The sequence below is a fragment of the Anarhichas minor genome, unplaced genomic scaffold (genome assembly GCF_050575085.1).
Source record: "Anarhichas minor isolate MPS153535 unplaced genomic scaffold, ASM5057508v1 ptg000014l, whole genome shotgun sequence".
NCBI lineage: Eukaryota > Metazoa > Chordata > Actinopteri > Perciformes > Anarhichadidae > Anarhichas > Anarhichas minor.
In genome coordinates, this window is record NW_027466460.1 from 12820994 (window position 1) to 12847227 (window position 26234).

Sequence of the window (26234 nt, forward strand, 5' to 3'; positions counted from 1 at the left end):
TTCATCTCTCCCACCACACCTTTAATATACAATTTCAAATCTGCTACTGTATTGCAAAGGCAATTGCAAGGACTTTTCCTTGTAAAAGCAACCCTAGAATAGTGTGTGAGCCTTAATAAATGTACCAGAATGTGCAGTCAGCCATTTTTATCAAATCTCCCCATGTTATGTGTGCAATCCTCCTTTAAATGCTAAATGCACTTGCATGAATAAGAGAGGCACACTTCACTGATTGCACGCAAGCTATGTCTCAGATGACAGGCAAACTGCGCTTCCAGGCCAATGCACCGGTTTGATAAATAACATGCACATGTCGGTATTGTATTTGCTGACTTTGCCAATGTTGTCAAGTTACATTGTTTAGCAGTCTTGTCCTAAGTAGCTAGTAGCCAGAGTGTAATGCATGTTTGACTCTCATGCAAATGCATGATCTGCCGGGGATATTCTATGTGTGAAATATACAAACGGTAAATTATTTTATGTTTTAAATGATTATTTGAATTGTTCGTTAAAAAATCTGACATTGTTTTGTTTTTCAGATACATTCATTGATTATCAATAAGATAGCCAGAGTTTAGGGTCTAGAGAGCATTAAGAAAAGGGAATAAAGGGAAGTTGAGGAATAAATGTTCGCTTTCTCAACTCCTAATGTCACTTTTTAGAGGAGAGCAATTCATTATCATGTTTGTTGAGAAAGATACATAATGTGCAAAAGTTAAAAGAAGAGTGGGCCACCCACCTTTATTGTTTCTTAGTTTTATTTGGCTGCAACAGTACTGTGAGAAGCTAGCCAAGCTTGTCACATTACCAGGCAGTCTGTGCTAAGTTATGTCTCAGTTGGGTAAAAAAAAATTAAAACACATTGCAGATGGTGGTGTGACGTCTTCAGGCACATATTGGAAATGTTTTAAAAAGGTGTGGAATCCTTGGGAGAAACAAAAAAACATTTTGCTTGCTTTCTGTGTATTTTCTTTTCTTTTTTAAAAAAGGTTGGCAGTAGTTTTCCCAAATCTGTTTGATTGGCAGCAAATGTCTTGAATCAGTTCATCAAAGTTTACTTACATCTTGTTTATTTACAGAAATAAATAGTGTCATAGATGACACTACACTAGGCTGCACTGAGTCAGTAATGTCTTGGGCATTCAATAGTGGTGGCTGTCTGTGGTAAGCATGTCAGGTGTGGTCTGGAGTAGGTAAACAGGTAAAACACCACATCTCCATTCATCAAGGTAAGAATATGTACATTCAACCACAGACGAGGGGACATTTAGGACTTTTTGATAATAAGGGTTCAAAGGTAACTTTTCTTCACTAAATAAATTGAATTATGGGATTTTGATAACCACATGTACATGTTTATGATTTGTGATGCACTCCTGAGAGGCAAAGCTAAAAATCTGTGGAAGACAATTGAATGAATTGTTGAAGTTTAAATACTGACTACGCTTATTTGTGTTTAGGGTTTATGATATTTAAATGAACTTTGGAACAAATTATTTTAATCAAACAGATTATAATCAAACAGATTTTCAAATGTGAGGTTTAGAGAGAAAGGTTTTGGAAAGAATGTCTTGTAGACAAGTAAGTATTGAAGAAATGCACACACACAGACACATAGACACACACACACACACACACAACATTACATCTATGTTTAATTGCTTTAAATAAATGTCTCTGATACTGACAGCTTAACATTCATCAAGCTGTCTTTCAGCATTTAATCAACATTAAAGAAGTCACTTGAAATATTGGGCTCACATATTCTTACTACAGTACTGAGCAGTTATCGCTCTCATGCTGGAATTATCAGCATTAGTTACAATTATCTTGTGACAATATGTATCAAATGATTATTACATTTTTCACTGCATGCAAATACTTCCCATTATTTCTTTCACGAAATGCAACTACTGTATATATCTATACATCTACCTCAGTGGAGTAATCTATAATCTCAGTGTAAGTATTTGTATATTTAAAGTATACATATTTCCCAAAGACTTATGTTATGTGTAAGAAAACATTTTTGTGGAATGTTCTGCAGTATGTTGCAGTGGTTTAAAATATACATTGGTTTTAAGTGTGTTTTTTCCGGATTTACTAAATAACATTTTGACCAATACTATTTTTTTGTGTAAGTTTCCTCTAAGCTTCTTTAAGCAACATATTATTCCCAAGCTAAAGGCACTGAACATGATGATACAAATCATGAGGTGGGGGGCTTCTTATCTGTCAGGGAGGGACCAGCAGTATCCACCTGAGCCTCTGCCCATTACCTGTGGAGTGCCACAAGGCAGTGTCCTGGGCTCCCTACTTTTTTCGCTTTATAGAGTATTAATTATACGAAATCGACCTGCTCAAGTTCTATGTTCTCATAGGCAGATGATAACACTATCATGGATCTGATGTAAAAATAATAAGTATCTGGATGTTGAATTGAAGATTGGGTTGGGAAGGACATCCAGATAGGAAGAAAATATGTAGTTTGCCTGTTAATTACAATTACTGCATTCTCAACAATACTACTATAACGGCAATGGCAGTGCTCCTGCTTATTTCCTTGGGTACACCCGAAGTCTCTTAATCCACGTTTCCCTTACTTAGTCCCTCCAGGGATACAGTGAGACGCAAGGAAACCATGCGAGGAGAGAGGAAACAAGGAAATATTTTTTTAGTTTTAGGAGAAATGAGACAAAATGAGACATCCTTTCCTCTGACGTCACGTAAATCGACGTCTTTTTCTGATAGCACCTGGATCAGCTGTCAGTCGGCTTTAACAGCTGTAGAGACTTGACGTAGTTTGTGTCTGCACAAGTGCACTGTACTAATACTAATAAAGACACACAGTTATCATAAGGGTCAGAGCCTGTCACCCGTTTACCAACTTGCATAATGTATTTATACTGTGTACAGAATTCTGCTTAGTGGCTACAGGATCGATTTCTACAGGCAGAATATGTTTGTATTATTTATTCATTATGTGCATCTGTACGATATTCTGTTTGTAAAATCATTATTTAATAACCCAGAATATGATCATGGTTTCTTTTGAACACTGGAAAGAATTAATTAGGCTAGATGTTTCGGGGGAAATTAAAATTATGTAACTCTTATTAAACCCAACGCTCAAGAACGATCAGACTCAAATGACTGGATGTAAATGACGATAATGTAAAAAGTGCGTCCCTCCTGCTCTCTCTGACTTTAATTGTATCCAAAATAAAAGCTATTCAGGGAAATAACATGGAAAGAAAAATCTTTCTAATAAATGAAGGAAGTTGTTTGTGGTCCTTTTGTTGTTCAGACCTTCAATTAACATATTTTAACCAGATGGTGTATCAGAAAACAAATTAAATACAAAACCTGAGAGTGTGATCTGTCCTCACTCTGGTATGAAACTTTAGTGATATTTAGATACATCCAATCAGTGCGATCGGCCGCAACGTCCAATCAATAACTGATATCCAAAGTAAAAGTGTCGGTCATTGAAATACTTCTGGGAAGGCTGCTCTCGTGTATCTTCGCTACTCAGAGCTGAAATAAGAGCTTTGTTACGGCCGCCAAGATGGCGGAGCATAACAACTTCTGGTTCAAGAAAGGAGTGAGGAGCAAGGAAATGACAAATAAGAGACTTGAGATATTCCCTAGTGTTTCTAGCACCTCCCCGTCTGTGTCTCCTTGTCTTTGTGTGGGCGTGGTTTCCTGGCTGTCCTTCCTCCCAGCTCTGCTCATCATGCACACCTGCCTGCAATCAGCTCGTCACCTCTCCTGGCTCCCTGCCCTGCACACACCTGCCAGCAATCTACTCATCAACTCTGCAGAATATCGAATCCGGCGTTCCTCCCGGTTCTTGCCAGATCATTGTCTCAGTAGTTCCCGTGTTTTCTGTGAGTACAATTCCCTGTGTTATTTTTTGGGGCCTGTGATTAACTGTTGTTTCCCTGTGTCCCAGGATCATTTGCCTCCCTGCCTACTTGCCTGCCACTTCAGCCGTCAATGCCACTTACCAGTCCACTTCTCTTCTCTGTGGTCTCACAATAAATCCTCTTCAACTTCACTTACGTCAGTGTCCTGCGTTTGGGTTCACCATACTGACCTTAACAACTAGATTGTTGAGAGATTCAAGAAGGTATGGTTCGTGCCCAATGATGGCTGTTTCCACCAGTTGGAGACACAAGTGACCAATGAGAGCTTTATAGGCAGGATTAAGAATGAGGGCGCCATCTTCCTACATAGCGGGCTACCGAGCTACACTCGTGAAAAATGCCGACAGAAAACTAGTGACAGTGTGGCTGTGATTGATGAAGCTCTACAAGTTGTTACAAGTCAATTTAAAGAAATAGCTCTTAAATCAGCATATGGTTGTTGACTGCAAATGACGCTGCCGGGACCACCAGTGTTGGGCAAGTTGCCTGAAAATGCACATTAAAACGTAAGTGCTTTATGTTACTTCACCAACAAAAGTACAGTATAGTGTTGCATTATTTACTACTTTTTTTTTTTTTTTTTACTTTTGTGCCTTTTTAAACGACTCCAAATCCTCCACACCCACACGTGTAGAACAAGTCATTGCGGCAACAAACAGACAGCCCTGTTTCGGTTGGATTTATTGATCCAGTGTTTCGACTATGCTGTTAATCCCTTACCAAAAAAACATAAAACACAACCTTCAAGTAGCACAAACCATCTGGTTAGAGGCTTAGAGCTGCAGTCATTATGGCAGGTGTCAGTTATTACAGCTTCACAGGCTTCCAGTGAAGGACCTAGCACGTCATATGTAATTAAACATCGGATTTTAGATGGAAGTGCTCCCAGCTACTTTTGCAATTAATTTAGGAAAGAATGCAAAGACTTGAAAGTATTCCCTGATAGTATTTGGATTAAATGTTTTTGAATCTTGTACTATGGCATACAACTGTTGGTGTCAATGGTATAATATTTGTTTGTTCGTTAGTAATTAGTTTGTCCCTTTTCTTAATGGCAGACATTAAATGTCAGTTGCCATCTTGAGGGGAGACACCTGCGGTGAATAGGGTAAACATGTTAATTAATAGATGCCACCATGAAACTTCCCCTGTTGATTACTTGCATGAATTAATTGTTTAACAGTATGTTTAAATATGCAAATTGTGCATCATCTTATTAAATATGTGCTAAATTGCATAAACAATTCTGAACATTGGATGAAGCCAGGTTCAAAATGATTGTTCCATTTTCTTAACAGAGGGAATTTTAGATATATCTTACTGTTACTACATAACTCAAAAAATACTGTTGACAGCCATGGAATTTTTTTTTATGTTACCATGTTTTTTGGAATAAAACTCTAAATTAGGCTTTGAATGATATATGAACAAACCCCCAGTGAAAACCTTTAGAATATAGAAATGAATGATGGGCTTGGTGTATGTAAGTGCTACTGAAGTGGAGATTTCTGGCTCAGTCTGAGAAAAAGTAATTTTGAGAAAGTTACATGTATTAAAAATTCCATACATTTTGAAAGACACTACAGGTGAGTAAAAATAAATAAATAAATAGCCAATAGATAGCAGCATGAAATTTCTCCAGTTGATTATTTACACTTAGACTGTTCATTTTTGAATTACAAGTTTTCTGAAATTGTATGTTTAAATACAAATGAGGCATTTTCTAATGCTAACTTTGGGTGAATTTAGGGAAAATCTACAGACACAAATGGACAAAGTGTAGTAAAGTAAACAATTGGATGTTTTCTTTCAACTAGTATGAAAGAAGAGTCATGAAAGCAGCCTGTAGTGTCTCCCCTTAATGAAGGTTGCTGAACTGTGCAAGCACCATTGAATGGAAATATGTCCAGGACTTCATCGTTTCATGAATGTATGACAAAGGTTGTCAATGAACCAAACCCCAAACCATTTGATATTGAATCAAATGACTCCCTGCACTTTAACAAACATATTTTGGAATATCAGATGGAATAAGATACACTTGTTATGTTTAATTTGAAGGTGCAACAACAGTACACTTAGAGATGGAAATTTAAGCAAACAGAGAAACAAACGCAACATGGTCCATAATTATTCACAAACTTAACACTTGTGCCCTTTTACCTCTACTACAACAAAACAAAATAAAGAAATTGTTTTCATTTCAAAGCAATTTGAGTGAATATTTTTAATACAGGTGCACTTTCACATCATATACTTAAATATGCTTTCTTCTGACCTGGGAGCAGCAAGGGTTTATATTTGCCAGAGATTGCTTTTCATTTATCAACGCGCAGTGTGCATCATTATCCACCCACCCAGAGAGCGAATTGTAAAACACAAAGGTTTGTTGTCTTTATTCGACAGCGGAAGATGATGGAAAGGTCTTGTTTGAAATACATCATTTTTTATTTGTTTAACATTGATGTAAGTTCAAAGTGCCCCCAGCTTGTCCTCAATAAAAACAAGCCTTCCTGCTACACATTGTCTTTTAACAGCCCAACAGCCTTTTTCCACATCAGAATTTCAGCAATGGGGGAAAAATGTGTGTATATATGTTTGGAGGACACACTTCTGGCCAAATCATTTTTTTTTTTTTGCATGCTTGTGGTACGTGTGGAACCAGGGGAAGAAATGTCCACCAGAGTTCTGTCATTCATATTTCATTGGTAATAAATATGAATAAACAAGGACAATGCCAAACAGAAAGGACAAACTCCCTCATTCATCAGGGGACTGCACTGTGTGTTTGTGTAACTGTGTTTGTCTGAATATCTTTCGCTGCTGTGTCTGTGCTGATTTTGAGGGTATTATTTATGTTTCTAATGCAGCAGGATGTGAAGCAAGAGAAAGACACAACCCCTGCGGAGGAAACTAAAAGGCAAAAGGTGAGGTTGGCCCAAGAAATGGGAAGACAGGGCATGAAAATAAAGTTATTATGAAGCCGTGCCAAGGTGAGGACGTGTATAGTCATCCTGGCAGGACACATCTGACCTTGGAAAGATGGAGAGCGGCCATATTGTGAGGTAGTTTGATAAGCGCCATTAGATTTTACACTATAATTGCACTTAAATCTATTTAGGATGTGAAGGAGGTGTGAATGTATAATAATGATTTAACCTAACAAAGCTCCCAGTTAAAGAGCTTTAATTGTTAGGTGCATGGATATAATCAACCAGATAGCAAGTCAGAGAATTATTTGCACAAGTCAGGAGGATTTGTTTGATAAAGTGACAAACTTGTATTAATGTAAAACTGTATGTTTTAAGTGTAGCTGACCCAAAAACAGTACAAACACCAGGGGTACAAGAACACAGCACAGTGAGATGAGCTCAGACTGGGACATCCTTATAAATATACGATGTGATTGTTCGAGCTCTCAATTATTCAAAAGACCTGAAACATTAAAATGACACATGACGGTTGTAGACGATCATTGGTGAGCCTTGTTAGACGACCGCATGTAATGACGGAATAAATTCTCCTTTTAATCTTTTAATTTTTAACCAAAAACTGAGTTTGTACTCATTTGAATGCATGACAAGTGCACCGCTCTCTCCAGCGATCTATTATTGATGAAAGTGAAGACATTTATTAATCCATCAAATGTCTTCTAAAGACTACATATTGCTGTAATAAATTGAGGAAATAAAAGTACTGATATGACATTTTTTTGAGCCAGATGCATGTAGAATGACAAACAGCAACTGTGTGAAGTAATAATGGACATTTGAGCTGGTCCTGTTCTTATCTGATATTTGGAAGATGTGGGACCAACTTGGCTTGTATTCAGAATTGTATTCCAAAATGTATTCTTCTTATGAAGGAACATTGCCCACGTATAGCATGTTCTTTTCCCTTTCATGTTTTTCTGCTCAAGCCACTCAGATATGCACATTATCTCGTCAATGTGCTGCCAGTTTTACATGTCGGTCTTGTGTTTGAAAAAGCGCCAGAATCTCTTTTCTGTAAAAGTCACGACAGCAATCTTACTAAATTGAACCTATTAACAAAGCCGACAGCAGCAGAAGGTTAAATACGCGTCATGCTCTTAGTTTCTCTCACTTAGTTTTCATCTCCTATGCACAAAAAAATAAACTAAATATTATGAATGACACAATTTTAAACTGGATATTTTTTAATGTCAGATCAGTCTATAAAAAGATGTGTTTGCACCTTCTTTGCCAATAAATACAATTATTTGCTATGTTTATCTAATTTTACATCATGGTATTGATACAGTTTATTGTAATACAAATTGATAACAACTACTTAAACTAAAAATCCAATATAGCAATATTCTGCTCATTGCTGCCCACAATAGGGCGACATCTCAGTAGACAGTGGGCAAATGTATTTTATCTAGAGCAGTGATTCTCAAAGTGGGGTCTGGGGACCACCAGGAGGCCGTGGCAGTCTGTCAGGGGGTCCGCTAAATAGTTTGCTGTTAATCATAAAATTGTACTGCATCATGAAAAAGTCTACAGATGGGGACCATTCGTGCCAATTACTCCTCCACACACTCTGATATGATTGTGACACACAGCAATGATTTCATTTTTGTTTAATTTCAAACACAGCTTTAGATTGGTTCAGTCACATTTTTGAATTTATTATGATTATGCCAGTCTTGCTACTGTTCATTTTCTGAAAGCTTTTAATATCAATTTTTTGAACAGCATAAATGCTGTCAAGTTGATTTCAAATGCAATTTGAATCAAATGACCCTCTGTTTGAAAATATATAAGTTGTATTCACATGATTGAAACTGAAATGTGTGTTCTGTTTATCACTATGAAACAGGTTGAAAAGTTTTAAAACACAAATGGTTCCAATGGCATGAGAGTATAATTAGTATATGCTTAATCGGTGTTATAATTAAAAGGGGGCCCTTGTAAAATGTTAAAAAAAAGGCGCACAGTCAGAATAATTATCAGACCTTTCTCCCTCGCAGCAGAATTCTGTATCTAACACATTGTGAAACTGATGTGAAAACATATTAGGGGATTTACTACTGAGAAGTGGGGGCGAGCGTCCCCTCTGCTCACAATGCTCATTAATTAAGACTTAAACAGCAAAACATGTTTTAAATCCATCGCTGATGAAGCCTGTGAGAGACCTGAGAACACTCAATCATTATTTCTAAGTGACACAAACATTGTGGCTTTTCCCACAACGGTCCTGCCATGTTTAAATAAAAGGGACGTTTCGTGTAAAGGAAACCTACTGTATCTTTCAATGCAAAACCACCCAAAACATGACTTTAACACACAGGTGAAGCCAGCTATTTTACAGATTCAATGTCGGTCATGGTAAAGGCATACGTTTGATGGCAACTTTTCAAAAGCCTCTACCATGTTATCTATCTTTGATCATACATCTATGGGCACCAGTGTCTGGTTAACGTTTTTTTTTTGATGTGCTGCTTATTGCTGTTAAAAGCTGCACTTGGCAGGAGGAGACAGAGGCTTCAAATGCCCCCGCATCACCAGATGCCCCGTCTGGCCGAGACAGCACCTGTCGCCCGTGTGGAATGGAGCATTATACCTGGAGTAATATATTTTTGGATGATTTGCGAATGCTTTGGGAATGGTTTTGGCCTCTGCTTCTTGCTGCCTGGCAGAGCTCTGAACAAGATCATGTTGGAAAAAAAGAATGTGAAGTGACTAGACGCCGACACACTAAATCACAGAGTGAACGAGGTCCTATTGATGTCGAGATCTGGTCTAAATTACCACATGTTAAAGATTTCTAGGCAGATAACCATATCATTTGATTTGGTGATACATTTATGGCATGATATATCTCAGCTGCTTTGCTGTTCATTTGTTTTTAATATATAAAGCACAGAATTGATTGCATAGAGTAATTTTGTTGTTTTCCCGTTTGTAATACTTCACAATAATGGATTATCGTGTTATACTTTATGGGTATTTATTGGTATGCAGATATTGTGTTTTACATCAGGAAAACAAACTAAACATATTGCAGGTTTCTGTTTTTTTGTTAACATATTTATCAAATCAGTTTGTTTCTCCAAGGTAAGCGGCACATCCTCGAAAAAATTGGTGTGGAGGGGTATGAGTATAAAAATCTACTCAAGCACCACTGTGCTACTTAATCAAGGCCTGTGCTCAGGCAGCAACCTCTGCTTCTGAAGCGTGAAGCCAATGCTGAAGTGCCTTCAACTTGCATTCTTTCTAACGGCCACCAGGGCACGAATAACTCTGATTGTATGGAAGTCTATGAGAAAATGACTCTACTTCTCACTTGATTTATTACCTCAGTAAACATTGTAAACATGAGTTTATGGTCTCAATCGCTAGTTTCAAGTCTTCTTCAATACAGCATGATGTTCATCTTGTAAATTATGGTCCCATTTAGAGTCAAATAGACCATAAAGCAGAGTATGCTTTAATATATAAATGAATATCTTACAGAATGTTTGTATAGCACTTTTCAAATCACACAAGACACTGTGCTTCACAAACGGATAAATAACACATAAACGCACAAAAGAAATCAACAGCAGAATCAATAAAAGTAGAGTCAGTGCTCTAGGAAGTCTCCTAGGTGCTGTGTTTGTCCAAATTGGAGACGAGAGACGGACCTGAATTACACGAGTCTAAGTGAGAAGACATAAAAGCATGGGTGTCTCAGTCTCAAATAACTCTTCCCAAAAATGGGGAATCTATATTTTATGATTTTCTCATGAACATGCCCACGTTTATCTGCCTATAGGTTCGCCCTTGGATATTTATCTATGTAGGTGGGGAACATATTTGCATTTACCCGATCAAAACACATTTGCATTAACCGGCAGCATCGCTCTCCTATCAGTGGCATGACAGTGATTGCGAGTGACAGCCTGGCAACAGACTATGACACCGACTTAAAAGAGCCACAGACGTATGGCAGCACACCTTAGCTTGCTAACCACAGTGTCTACTAGCATGAACACATGTATTGTCTTAACACTTGGCTGAACAGGCCAGCAAAGAAAGGGTACACTTTAACATAGTTAGGTAGGGTGTGTAGCTGACTTATTAGCCAGTTACCAAAGGGTTTACAAAGGGATCAGCATGTAGGAATGTTTGTTGACAAGTCTGCACGCTCCACATACTTAATTTGCATTAATTTCTCCATTTGCATGATCAGAGAATTGAACATGACACTTAACAAGATGCACACAGTGGCCTTAAAATAATTTTCCAGTATACATTCATTAGGAAACAAGCAGCAGTTAAATGGTGAATGCATTTTTTTCTAGCATTACAAACATCCTATAATGACTATTTGTCATTATAGTCATTATAGAAGACTATCAGAGCCATACCATAGAATCACTTGATCCCATTCATGTGCGCGAAGGAGCCAACAGGAAGTCAGCCGGCTCAGCCAGAGGAAGTGTCTAATGGCACATGCAGCAGCCAGAACAAAGTTTTTCTTTCTTTTAAAAAAAAATGAAAAGTCACTTTTGTTTGACTGCAGCAAATAGAGGGTTTTATGGTGTCAAATTAAAATCAATGTTTCATAACAAACTGTATTTGAAAACACACGCTCCGTTTCAACGACAGTTACTTTACTGAACTGTCTATTAAACAATGTTATGTGATGACAAACTAAACAATTGTTTCTGGCCAGTAACTCTTGAATCAAACGTTTTAATCACTGTTTATTACCACTCTTTGTGTTTCAATTCTTTGTGTATTAGAGAAACTTCTGTTTTCACAAGAAACATAATATGAGGAAAATAATAAAGCCATTTAATGAATGATCAAATTCCTTATGGACTTAACATCACTGGCACAGTTAGCGCTGAGCACACAATTGCCAGACTTTCTTTTTTGAAGTATAGCTGCTGGCTTATCAAGAGAATTACAATAACTATTCTTTCTATAGCCTCTTGTAGAAACAGAATGATGGTGCTACATAGTTATATTATTGTGTAGCTCCATACTACCATTCTTTGAAGAAAGTCCTACCCTACATGTGTTATCTCCTCTGGCATAATAATGTCTGATTCATTGTAAAAAACAAATGTAGTAATCATCTTAGTAACACATTGAGCTCATTGTGCCTTAACATATGTAAAACATAAAATTGAGTGGAAACCATCTTTCCTTAAATCAGCGAGACCCCTCACGATGATCCCTGCTGGAGACAGATAAAGCGGTAAAATAGTACTGATACATTTATGCGACTGATCTGTTCCTCGTAACCGTGGAAAACTGAATCAAATTGGATTTAAAATGCTAAAGGGCGTCTTAACTAGGGCAGTTTTATATCAGTTTGAGCCCAAATCTGGTATCCGTAAAAAGCATAAAATTGGAATATGGGTTTTGGGTGTTAAGTTGGCCAGAATGACAGGGCCAGACTGGCTGCATCGAGGCTACTCCTAAGCCTCTTTTGGAGCTTGGAAAAACCCTCAGACAGACAAAGTGTAAAAGCCATCATTTAAGGTAACAACTAAGCCTCCTAGGAAGCCGGGAACGTTCTCACTTTCAGAGCCACATATTGTGTTTGATAATAATCAAGCTCATTCAAAAGCACACTATTCAAATAGACCCAGTGGGGGGGTTACAATCCAAAATGAAACATCCCCCATCTTGAAAGCCTTAAGCTTCCGACTGAAAGATGAATACTGACATCAAAGGAGAGCACATCTGTGTGCATCTTTTTTAACAATGACCACTGACTGTCAATAATGATGTTCTTATTTACGTAAAAAGGAACATAGACCTTTTAAAGCATCACTAATCAAGATTTTGACATTAGTAAAGGATCAAATCACTACTGTATATGTAATATTAAAAGTGTTGCTGGCAGTGATCAAAGCACAGAGAATTATCCAACTCTGCCGTTCCTCTCAGCTCTGTGGAGTGTTTCAGCGTCTAGTTTGGGTTGAGTCTCAGCACTCTCATCAACCTCATTTCCAGCTTCACAAAGCAGCTGTTTTAAGTGAAAAGGCTTCGTTTAAACCCAGTATGTGCTGCCTGTGCACAGCGCCAGGCGGCAGTTGGAGACTAGCTGATAAACACAGCAGAGCATTTAGCTGCTAAACAGTCAAATGTTTCACTCAAAATTTGGTGGAGACCAAAACAGAGCTAAAAGGAGAGTCAATATTGGACGTACATTTATTAGGTGGCAACTGTGTGGGCACATCTCTAAATCAACACTATTAATGTTTACAGCTTGCTAAGCTGCTGTCAAATGGCAAACAAATGTATAAGAATACTTTATCCTCCGATCACTAACATTAATCAATCAATTTGAGTTGTTATAAGTAAGGAGAACAGGTGTTTCACGCCTGTGTATTACACTGTTTGAGATGGTGTAAGCAATAGGGGAAATGACTAAGCAGAAATGTTACAACATTTTTGACCTATTCACAGATATTTCTGTTGGATCTTTCCCCAAATCACCGGCATAAGTCGCTGCGAGGCGAGCTGAGCCAAAGACCTATAGACTTTGTTGAAGGTCTGAATCACTGCCAATACAGCTCAATAAAGGCCACAGATTACTTAACATCATGTTAACCTTTATCTCTTAAACAAATAGTGTCATCAATAATAGCAAATACATTCTGTGTGAACAAAGAGAAAAGACCGTTTCTATTTGAGTCTTCTGCCCACTGAATAACATCTTAAAGGCAACGTTCAAGTGTCACTGAATGGCTAACATCAATGCTAACCTTATAACAACATTAATTCAAACACTCGTATAAAGAATAAAAGTTCAAAAAGCCATTTTCATCGCTGGTCCATCCGCCTGCAACGGAGGCATTTGGGATATGAGACGGCTTTGACCGATTTGTTGTTTAAAATATAAACATGAAATGCTGCTTTTAATTCATACTCGAGATTTCTTGGTTACAGCTCTATTCTGCTTGTCATGCCTCTAAATCCACCCTTAAAACCACCTCTCAGGATCAAGATTATCCTGACTTTCAGCATCAAAACTATCTGCCTTTGCGTCATGAAAAACACAGATACGAGTGTTAAGATTGATCAAAAGTAGGATTTGATTTCCAAAATCCTATAGCCTGAGAAACGACAATTATTATTTCTCAGGTTTGAAACCCCCCCCCCCCCCCCCCCCCCAATGTTCAGATCTGTTTAAATGCGATTACTTAAATCTTATCAGTAAAGTTCGGCTGGAACCGGATAAGTCTTATCTGGAATCTAAGACTGAAGGGAACACTTATAAAAACATTAAAGATACACAGATTCAGGTGTGTAGCAGCTGTAAACATTTAGACATAAGCCCCTTGAATGTCAGCCTGCTAGCCCAGGCGGTGTTAGTGTCCGTCGCTCAGTCGAACGGTAAACGGCGTGCAGTTCCAGTTTTGGGGATTTGTTGTGTTTGATCTTAGTTGTGATTTGTTAATAAGCAACATCTGGTTTAAATTAAAGAACAACTACTTATCGATCATAACGTTGAAACCAAAGAACTGTCAATATTCAAATGATGTAAAATACTGAATACTTGTTTTTTGGGGCATGAAATGATCAAATTTACAGAAATAGAGCATCATCGCAACACAACTGCCCTACTTAATTCTAAAAATATCCGTTCAAAAACCTGTATTAGTCAGACCCTACTTAATACCACTATGGCTCACTAACTCATTAAATGAGAACACCAACTGTGTTTTGATTAAATGATTAAACAGAGCACACTCTTAAGAGGCTTTTGGGTTATTAACTTGTGTCTAAAACTGCACTTTCACACACATCACACATCAATATACAGAAGATCAGCGGGGGTCAAATGACTCATTATCATACGTCACTCCGCCCTTTTCACTGTTATTTGCTCGGAACAGTAAAAGGGAAACGCTCATTATCGTCCTCTAAAGCCTCATGTGAGCGCAATTTAACCCGTGATTGTACGTACACATGACAGAAACTGTGAGCGCAGGGCATCCCTTTTTACATTCTTCAAACAGTGGACAAGAAAATGGGTCAAATCAGTTTAACTGAATGTCAAATGGAACCAAATTTTGGTGGTGGCGGTGGTGATGTTTTTGGGACAAGACAATCTGGCGCAACGCAGTACGGGCACCGTGGCCGGTTTAATTGACTTTAAAGAAAGCACTCACTCAGCAGATGACAGCTGAAGCTAAAGGCCACGCCGGAGGCTTGGTGGTCGCACAGGGTTTGGCTGTTTATGTTCTAGGCAGAACCACATCACCAGTTTGTCAACGTCTGTGGATAGTGAGATCCAACCAAAAATACTTTGCAGATAAAGAGATTACTTGCTGCAGTTCTTAGCGCTGGATGTGTCAATACATCCTTCAGGACAAATGCAGCTACAATGCAGGGCAGGAAGGGGCATATTCCACCCACAGGTTCTTTGGCTTTTCTCTTTTTTAAGCATCTCCTTTATAATTATTCTTTATAAGCTCTAGGTTGCAATCTTGTGTGTGTGTACTCCTACCTAAAATCCTCTCTGTTTATAGAAAAAGGAGGAGAAAAAAGGGAGAGGATATGAGGATTTGCAGTTGGTTTTATTCTAATATTTACTCTAGTTTCGACTGAGCTATGAAAAACAACATATCTAGAACAACAAAATAGTGTGGAAGATACCAGAGCCATATTCCCAGTCAATGTGTGTTACAGTCAAACAAAGCTATATTGTTGATAAGCTATTCTTTGAGACTGTGTCACAATAAATGCACAATAAGAATTGCATTTGGACTATTTCAGTACAACTAACGGTTCAACAGAGGTTAAAACTCTATGTAGCTTCCATGAAAAGAAAGATTTCTGCATAAATGCTCTCTGAACCTTTCCCCACTTGCAGGCATATGTAGATTTTGGGCTAATTTTGGGCTCTAGCTCTAAAAATGTCCTGCACACAATTAAAAACCCAAACACTGAGAACAGGATGACACAGAGCAGTGTGATTGCTCACCTATTGCAGCCTTTTATCTGCAAGAAGCCCCTGTGAATGGGGGGGGGGGGGGGGGGGTTTAAGAAAGAAAATTGTAGCAGGGCACAAGAACTTAACGTCTATGTGAATATCACCAGCTCGAAATACTCTCGAGAGGGCCATCTTGTTAAAGACAATACAATAACATGTTGAGAACAGTACATTTAATGTGAGGGATTAGATAACTGCGGAGCAACACAGTTCCGTTTCCGACTACACTGACAAGCTCCTTCAAGACAATGAGTCCTGAACTATAATACCTGTTTTGCCAACAGTGGGGACGGTTCAGCGAACAGCTCAGTGAGATGCATCTCGACATAATTCCAACACTATGTAATGCTGGAGCCAGAATGGGACTCAGAATGTGGTATGCATCGCATCACTGCGAAAATTTTCATGTTCATGCTTCTCCTGTTTGGCTTTGTTTCAGTAGTTGGTTAATAGCAGCGTGCGAGAGATGAAAATACGATGCTCAACTGAGCAGGAAACACTCTCTGGAGGGAGGACAACAGAAAGAAAGTGAATAGAAAAGCAGGCCTGTACTATAAAATATTGTTCAGGGTTTTAAAGGTGTTATGACATCACACCCAGAATTCATTGCAGCTTTGCACAAGGTTTTTTTTTTTTTTATATGACAGCAATGAAGACAGCAACAACTCGCGACATTCACTGCTCCGACTCTACTGCGTTTATGCCCTACAGAGTTGATCTCCTTTTGTGTCATCCCACTATTCAAGAAAATAGGCTACTGCTGTGTGGAGCACATCCACAGCCTCTCTCCCCCGGTCCTCCACAACAGCACAATGAGTCTAGCATGGCGTGAATGATAATTTGCCCTCAATGATCATGATACATTTACACACACGCACACACTATTTAGCATAAAAATTGAGAGTCATTCCTTTGCCAGCCAGTAATGATGAGGCTAATGGAGATTTATGGGAATTAGGGCCTTATATTCTGTCATGTCAGACTCCTATACTTTGATATGTCAGACTCTTATAGTTACTCCCATGTAACATCTGTCTGTGTGTGTGTGTGTGTGTGTGTGTGTGTGTGTGTGTGTGTGTGTGTGTGTGTGTGTGTGTGTGTGCGCGCGCGCGTGCGTGCGATGCTTCCATGTCCCTGAGAAAGGAAAAGACACTTCGTGTGTCAGACTTGGCACGAGAAGCGGGAGGAAAACGGAAGAAAATGTGTTTCTACAACGTGACTGCATTCAAAGCCTGAAAACTGTAATTTGAGATATGAATTCATTACACAGCCTCTCATCAGTAGCCGGGGATAATGTGATGCAACAGCGCCGCTTAGCGTCGCACAGCGGCGCTGTCGGAGTGTGTTTCTCTCCTCTCCCCCCTCGATCGCCGTTACCGGCCGCGGTGCTTACCTTCGGTGTCACAAAGCGTCGCTGCTGCAGGTTTGCGGTCGCGGAGGTTTTGCGCCTTCTTCTTCGGAGTCCGTGCGATGAATGTTGAGTTTTACTGCCGGGGTGTGAGGGCCTGTGCAGGCAGCCACCGTGACCTGTCCGTTTACTGGCATTTTGGTTCCTTCTCACAGCGTCAGTGAAACCAGAGGAAAAGTGTTCAAACTTGAGCTGAAAAACAAGCAAACAGAACACGCTATTGCTTGTTGCATTGCATCCCTCAAAAGCGCAGACTTGTTGAATTTTGATTCTTGATTTACAAAATGACGCGCGCCCACAGGCTGGCGGTGCCTATATAAGAGTGATTAATAGTATTACCCAATGCCATAATATTCATCGAGACTCATAAACATTTTAAGAGTTTGGATCAAAAAACAGCTCAGACCAAGTGCCTGTGTGTGTTTGTGCGTTTATGGGCACGTGTGCACGCGCGTGTGTGAGCATCTTTTTTGGGCATGCTGAGACACGGGCTTATTGGATGGAAAGCTTGCGTGACGAAAACAAGTTAAATTCAAAGGTAGGTTGGTGTACGGTGAGAAAGACAAAATACTCTCTCTCTATATATATATATGTGTGTGTGTGTGTGTGTGTGTGTGTGTGTGTGTGTGTGTGTGTGTGTGTGTGTGTGAGCGCGTGTGTGTGTGTGTGAGCGCGTGCGTGCGTGTGTGTCAGAGAGAGAGAGGGGGGGTGAGAGAGAGCGTTAAAAACAGCCTGTGGCTCCTTGGCGAATATTCCCCTCACGCGCCTCTCTCCGGTGCCGGGCTCGTCTATGTAGGGCATGCAGCAGGTTGTGTGTCAGAAACTCGGACGAACGAAAGCGCGGTGAGAGGGACACAAGCCAGCCTCTGCTCCACTTTGAGAGGAGAGTGAGTGTGCGGCAGATATATAAACCCACTGAAACGCCGACAATTGCCGCTCAATATCCGCGTCGCCTCCCCGAGAGGGGAGAGTGTTCGTTCTAAGCCTAACCCCCCAAAAACATACTAATTAAGCGAACTCACCCCATTCCCGTGACACATCTCTCCAGGCGGCCAGGTGGAGATGACATTGCAGCCTGTTACTCCATTCGGGTGCCCTCGGCAGGAGTGGGAATCACATACGACTCTCCTCCGTCAAATTAATCCATCAATTTCTCCTCCATCCAGTGCCCCCCCAAAAAACACACCGCCACACGGATAAATCCACCTGTCTGCCCGTGAAGACCTCCCCCTCCAAAAGCACTTCACCCCCGGTAGATGGGTAGTATTCCTCTCGGTTAAGGTGTCAAACACCGTCCATTCAACGGCGGAGACGGGCTGGGAGAGGGGAAAAGAATAGAAGCCTTTGACGTTCGGTGATCAGTCAGACTCTAGAATCCAAATTAACCGTTGGTTTGGAATCTCCAGCGGCAGCCCCGCGCGTTCCGCAGTGAGGGCTCGTGGACAGGTCCGCGCGCCTCCTCCTCCTCCTCTCCTGTCCTCCTCCTCCTCGCGCCGCTCTCGGATTTCTTGAAGACTGAAGGGGGAATTCCGTCACAAATAACATCAAAACGCACACACACACACACACATATATATATTTATATATATATAATATATCCACACTCGTACAATGTCTCTCTCTCTCCCCCTTTCTCACCCTGCTTCTCCCTCACGCGCTCTCCGAACGAGCACCGCACTCCAAAGCAAACAACACCCTAAACAATTCGGAACAAGTTCAAACGGGTCGAGTTATTTTTGTAGCGTTCTACGCCGCACAACAGAGGTGACGCTCCGGCAGCCCACCGAGCGCCCGGGCGGAGTGAAATAAGGAAATATTCTCCGGCAGTCTCTTTACCCCGCAGCCCGCCCGCCCACGCCTCGCTGGCTGAAGGTACTTACACATCAGCCTAGTTAATTAAACATATGGGCAACGGGCCTGGATGAGAGAATGATGGTGTGGCGAAGGTGAGAGAGAGGGGGAGGGTGGGGGTGGGGGGCGACTTGGGTGACTTCATCTTCCCATTATAAAATATCAAAAAGATATATGGCGAGTTAAGAAGGCACGCGCTTGGGACATTTCGCCATGTCTAGCCCCTTCAAAAAAAAAAGCGACTCCAACTTCACTGTTCGTTAAAACTGATATGTCTCTTCATTGTCTGTCTCTCTCAGGGTTTTTCTCTCTCTGCGCGTCGCTTTTCCTGTCGTCCCTTCTCCCAAAAATGAAGTCGCAAGAAAGGTAAGGCGCACACCAGTCGTCGTTTATGGCCTTACCTGGTGCCGCTTATAGCCAAAAGAAACCGCGTGCGCGCGTTTGTGCAGCGTCTCTTTCTCCGCCTGTGTGCGTTCGTGTCTGTGTGTGTGTGTGTGTGTGTGTGTGTGTGCGTGTAATGCTGTGACGATTGTCTCGGCGTCAAGCAAGTCACATCGTAGCGCCTCCGCTCCTCGGAGCATCCACTGCGCACAGATAACACATTTCAATATCTGCTAAAGTGTTCTAACTCAATCTAGTGGTCCCTGTCCCCGAATTTAAAATACCGCTTCCTTCACAATTACTGCACCAAAAACGTTTATTGCTGATGATGTGTCATGTCCCCTCATCAGCGCCAGGGTTTGTAAAAGGCTACGGGTAAGATAAGGGAAAATAGAGCCAACGCCGAATTACACAGCCTCAATTAAACATAATTAGCAGATCAAAACTGCAGCACAGGGGGGTCCTCTGGGAGCGCTGACAACCGCCCTCCCCCCCATCTCCCTCCATTCCTCTCTCTGCATCTCCCTCTGAGTGTTCCCATGAAGTCCCATTGCAGACAGATGGTGCATGGGGTCATGTAAGCAGGCCGGGGATCTACCAGGGCTGACTGTAATAAGCTGAGTTACACTTTGAGGCCAAACACAGTGCAGCGTATAAGCACACCGGAGGGCATATTATTAAGGAACACTTCACTTCCCTCCTCTTCCTCCTCCTCCTCCTCTATCCCTAGAATAAAAATCTCCACCTGTTGAGGTCCTCTATCCTCCTCCGTCAGAGCCCGAGCCTCCAAGGCTTGGAATAAAAGAAACAGACAGTTACGTAACGTGGACATAAAAGAGAGGGAGACAGACCACACAAGGAGTGGATGGTGGTCTACTTTTCTTGTGAGGAAAAATTCCTGGGGTTCCAAATGTAAGAGCACTGCCTTTCTTTCATACCATCCCATCCACGACCGCCTCCTCCTGCTATTCACCAATTAGAGGCGTCTTGCTGGGACAGGCCGGACCCATGCAGGACACCCCCCTGGGAACTGTAGAAAATGTTGCGCAATGCCATTAAGAGTTCAATTTTCATCCAACAATTAGTTCTGATAGAGTATGGCTAGTCTTATTCTATATTTAAACATTTAGCTGTTTCCAAGGAAATAAAATCATACATTCCTCCAGGCCACCATAAATAAGCTTTTAAAAGCAGTCCGTCCTATTAAATATAATCTCATTCAATGTTATGCATGCCTGCAGACCTCCCTATAGTAATTTCCGGGACATGACCCTTTTCCTGATTCTGGTGGTGCATAGACTTGAGGATCTCTCTCTCTCTCCTTTAGTACACATTGTCATCCGCTGCACACCAGCACAACACTTGGACAATAGTGAGTCAGCTCTGCTCTGTTTGTAGACAGTTGTGTGTGTTGGAAATTATCTCAACATGTGTCCCTGTTATTAATCGCTTGGCTCGGCCGTCATGCATCTTTCATGGGCCAACGACACATTGAACAGAAGTTACCCAGGCATGTCGCAGAGACGATGCCGGACACACTCAGGTTCAAATCTGGCTCCCCGCATCCGAACAGCCCAGTGAGCCATATAACTGTATCTCTTCATTTCTGCTGAGTGTTTGAAATTCACAAGGTGTGTGAATATGAAGTATTTGAAAGGCAAATTAGACCCATTATCAAAGTGTGGAGCCTCAACAATGTGCTAAATATTTTGTTATTACTCTGTATAATTACTGAAGACAAAAGCTCATTCCACTAATGTTGTTTGGCTGATAGTGAAAGCCCATACAGTACTCTAATATTTCGAATGAATCAGAGGAAAGAAAAAGAAGTCCAATTAAAGCAGCTCCAACTATGAAACCAGCAGGCAGGCTCCCAAACAAACTGATAAATAAATAAACAAATTAATGAATAAATAAATAAATAGAAGGGAAGAGAAAACTATTACACAAGGCCTCCGACAAAAAATGATGTGGGCAATTTTTGTATCCATGGTAACTGACTTTTTCAGAGTGTCACCACTTTTGTTTTGGCAGAGGCGCAACCCAGATACATATGGTGTTTTTTTTTTTTTTTACGAGTTCTCCCGGACTATACGCAGGTCCCCATTCATAAACACCTGGCCACGCTTATACTGCTCCGGGATGCCGGCCGGCTCGTTCCACAGGCTGATGTGCAAGCGGCCCCGCCGATCAAACACCTACGGCACACGCAGCCCTGCTGCAGCCGGCTCACTGCTGATGCAACAAAGCACACGCTGCTAATTAGCTGCATAGCTAACTGAAGCACAGTCCACAAAAGCCTGTAACTGTCGACTTTTCTTCGTAAAGAGGCACATTGTTTCCATGACAACAAGGCCTGATGGCACACTTTTTTATGGTTGTATTATTACTATCAATTTGTACGTGTTTTTAAGAATAGCATTGTGGGTTTTATGCTTTTTTGTTACATTTTGAGGCACTTACTCAAAGTCCCTAATCCTGATTACCCGGTCACGCTCACATGGTCGGCTGCCCCACAGCAGTTCTGGCAGCAACACGGACCGGCCCAGTTTAAAAAAATGCACTGGCATCTTCATACCAGCACACACTTGGGCTTCTCTGACAATCATCCGTTAATTTGATTGACAGGCAAACACAATAGAAATCCACAAGAATGATTCACTGTAATGTTTCTATGCAACTGGAAGTAAGCTGGTCGGTGAAGAAAGTAAGTGGGCTGATGATAAACCCACAAGATAGATTTATGTCTTTTATACAATGATCTTGACTCTTGGGTTGTTTTTTTTCCCTCCGACTGAGGCACTGCCACAGCGAAGACGTTGCATTGTAGCTACAGTACATGGCTTTATATAGACTCAGGAAATGAATCACTCCGTCAATAAATGGCAACAAAATAAACAGAAATGTATTCAAGGCTCTCTATCTGAAACAGAACGGTGTGATAGCTGGCATTTACCGAGTTATAGATGTTCCTTCTATCTAGTCTGTCTTTTTACTTTGTCTCCCTCCCTCTATTGCACTCTCCACCTTCTCTCACTCTCGCCCACAGAGAGTGGGTGACCTGGAATGAGCTCTCCTACAGACGGCACATGCTTCCCACAGCCAGATAGGGGCAGTATGTAGTGCTTCGATCTCAGGCAAGCTTTAGACCGACTCTCGAGGGTCTACGTGTCTACCTTAACGATATCATCACCCCATTCAAATGTATTGGCTTCTTTTAAAAATTGATAGTGGATTACTTCCTGTCACAGTGCTGATCACAGTGAAAAGTTCACGAGTGCAGCCGCCAAATCAATTTGTACAGAGTGATGCACTGCTGTGTCTTATTCACTTGGCCACACCAGCAATTATCCTTAGCTTGAAAAGGTCAGTCAATATTTTAATAATTAATTGCAGGAAAGGATTTTGAAAGTTTTGAATCTTTAGTGAGACCTCTCTTTGTGAAAATAATCCGTCCTCATTTTAAAAACAAAAACCATAATTATTTTTGGTTGAAATAGAGGAACTAAATATGCATAAATGGGAAAATCTCTTAATTTTTTTGGCTACAAGGTTCTGAATTTTTTTATAATGTAAGACTTTTAGGTCATCTGCACAGACAGGCTTAGAGATTTGAATAATTCATATTTTCAGTAACTTTAAAATATATATTACAAGAACTGGACTTACTTGACATTCCAAATGTATGCATGCAACATGTCTATCTTTACAAAGGGTTCAGCTTGAGGTGGTTATCATATAATAAATGAGAATAGCATGCATGTAAAGACAAGGAATTATTCGAAAGTTCGAGACATACGCTTGTTTGCTTTTTGAAGCTACAGCCAGCGGCCTGTTTGCTGAGAGCAAAGACTGAAAAAGTGGAAACAGCTAAAAAGAAGCCTCCCAGCACTGCTGAAGCCATACAAAAACCCAAGTGTAAAAGTTACTTGTTGCTGTGTATGAGCACTTTTTTTTTTTGGTACTTTAAGTATAATTTGATGATAATACTTTTCTAATTTTACTTTAGTAAGATTTTCGATGCAAGACTGGAAATGGTATCAACCCTCTCGTCTAACCCTCGGCACAAGATTGGGTAAGCATCGTATCCAAATGGTCAAACTATTCCATTGACTAAAGAACTTACCTGCAGGTTTCATGAAGTCTTAACTTGGGTACCACAACAGTCATATGGAGGTCACAGACTTTCAGGCCTGGGGATTGCACACAGAGAAGCAGACACCGACTCCTCGATATGACCCACCTTGAGTAGCAACCTGCAACACACACACAAAAAATATGCAAAAATCATGTCATCCAGTTGATGTGGGGAAGCACACATTTAGACTTTGTCTGTTAATTTGCACTTAAAGCACCAAGGCACACTGGTACCCAATTTGACAGCTTGGAAGTCCACAGTGCTACAGGAAATCCCATTTCTACATTCAGGGTGTTCAATTATTGGGGTGCTCAGAGGTTACAGTACGTTGGATACTTTGGGTACTTTGGGCTCTGTGGCTACGGAGTTGGTGCAATAGTCCTTTTCAGTGTTGGCGGCTGTAGCCAAATCAAACTAATTGGCCCAGTCCACAGAACAATCTAAAATAGCTCATCTTGAGGCTGTAACTCTTCCTGGCCTTTCTATTATCAGCATAGCCGGAGGCTGCATTAAATAACTTATTGGCAATAAACAAAAACCTGACTGAGATTGACGCATTGCTTATTTTCAGATGAGATCTCACAGTATGACCTCTAACTACAAGATTTACTGGAACATTTAAAGGATTGTCAGAACATATTAGCTGCTCAGGCTGTAAAAACTGGGAGCTGGGCTGTCTGTTTTTCAGTGTCGATGAGGCTGTTTGTCGACAGAGCGCACAGGATCAACACTAGAGAGATGCTCAATGGAAGTGGGATTGAAAATGTGAACCTGATTATGACACTCCAATGATGCATTTTTAGGTCCCCCCTTGAGCTACTAAAAGCCACAAGTACACTTATTTCCCTTGTTTTCCATTAACATGAACTAATCGAAAACTGAAAAAAAAAAAGTACATGTAATGATTTCAATCAGTGGAGTAGCTTAAACATTTAGTGCTGTTGATTAAACATAGATTAGACTGGAATAGACTTTATCTGGGGGATAATGCCCGATTATGGGGGTGAATCCAATAATCAGACAATAGCGCAATGTCCCAACTTGGCAATCGGCCAACTGCTGATTGAGTCTGTATCCTGGTGGTGGGTTAGGGAAGGCTGTGGTTTTAGATGCTGGCATCAGCATATTGGGTTAATAAAGAGCACAATGATCCGTTATTGGCTCCTCTGTGGGTAAGAAAAGAACCAGAGGGACGAGCCTCTTGTGTAAAATATTAAAGGGAGCAAATATTGAAAGAATAAAAAGAAAGAATGGAGAATGAAGTAGACTATGAACTTGAGGCAAAGATACAGGGACGGATTGTACATTCAGTTAACTCTGAAATACTGTCATTGTGTGCCACAGTACACATAAGTTGATTAAGCGATTAATTGACTAATCAACATGCATTTAAAAATCAACTAATTTCCCTTAATTTATCAGTTAAGAAATATGCTAATAAGGAATCAATGATTTGACAATCAAAACAATAAACTGTTAAGTTTACACAAAAATAGATAACATAATAAAATAATAAATACTGTGAAGTATGTGTTTTTTTTCTGGAGACACAAAATCTATGATAGAAATATGTTTCCATGTGTAGATAACTGGGTGTGCTGATGCATGTATGTCCGCATGCATACATGAATACAGATAAGTCTGTGTGTGGATCAATCTGTAGATGTTGGGAAGATACACATCTGTATTTTATGTTTATTATTATTTTCTCGCCCATAGGTTGTGGGGGGTTGGGGTGAGTGGAGATTGTGATGTGAAGGCTCAGAGAAATGATCTACAGTTGTGTATAAAGTATGAAGCGATGTTGTCCTTCACCATATGCTTCTGTGGCATATTCAAGTTAACTGTTACATGATTATATTCATTCTAAAACATTATACAGAAATAATAAGCAACACTGATAAAAATGATAATAAAAGCAAAAAGAAAAGAAATTAAAATGTAATAAACATAATGTAGAAATGTATATTTGTTACACATGCCAAACTATCAATTGAAGTGTGTATTCATCAAGTCAGTGACGATATATTTATAAAAAAATAAGTCTATAATTTGGTTCATTAAAAAATTGGCCACCATTTGTTCTTGATTATATATTAACAATAATAGTCATATATTTTGTTAGATTATTTTATCTATTGACTTGCTCATTATTATCTTAATGAATTATCATTGATCTGTCAACTAATTTCTTAGTGAATGAATTAAATGATTGATTCTCTCAAATGGGCCCTCATGAATGTGTTGGTGTGCATCTGTTTGTGTGCATAGCCTGAGGCTATGTTTGGTCATTTTATAATCTCATGCAGTCTGGTTTTTGGGACATTTGTCTCCTGACTGGCAAACTCCAGCTCTGCAAGGATATTGTCCATCTGCTGCATCTCCTCAAGGACCACCGATGGAGAGAGTTGGGTGGCTGCATCATGCAGTGTTACACACAGACTGACAGAAAAACACACAGTGTAAGGGGACACTGTAGCATTTTCTTCGCCCATATGGTCCGGTCAATGTGATCAGTGAAAGGCCACATAAACATGGTTACACAGGGACTATTTGTCTT

The 26234-nt window shown here is 40.3% G+C and overlaps 1 protein-coding gene across 1 annotated transcript in view; it reads right to left on the reverse strand.

Annotated features, from left to right (window-relative positions):
- Positions 1-18344, reverse strand: part of grin2ab (glutamate receptor, ionotropic, N-methyl D-aspartate 2A, b) — a 90783-nt gene extending 72439 nt beyond the window's left edge. Inside the window, exons 1-2 of the mRNA XM_076091942.1 lie at positions 18327-18344; positions 17290-17496 (exon numbers count right to left, since the gene is read on the reverse strand). Coding sequence (XP_075948057.1) covers positions 17290-17496; positions 18327-18344 — 225 coding nt within the window. The remainder of the gene's footprint in view (positions 1-17289; positions 17497-18326) is intronic.
- Between the last annotated feature and the right edge of the window lie 7890 nt (positions 18345-26234).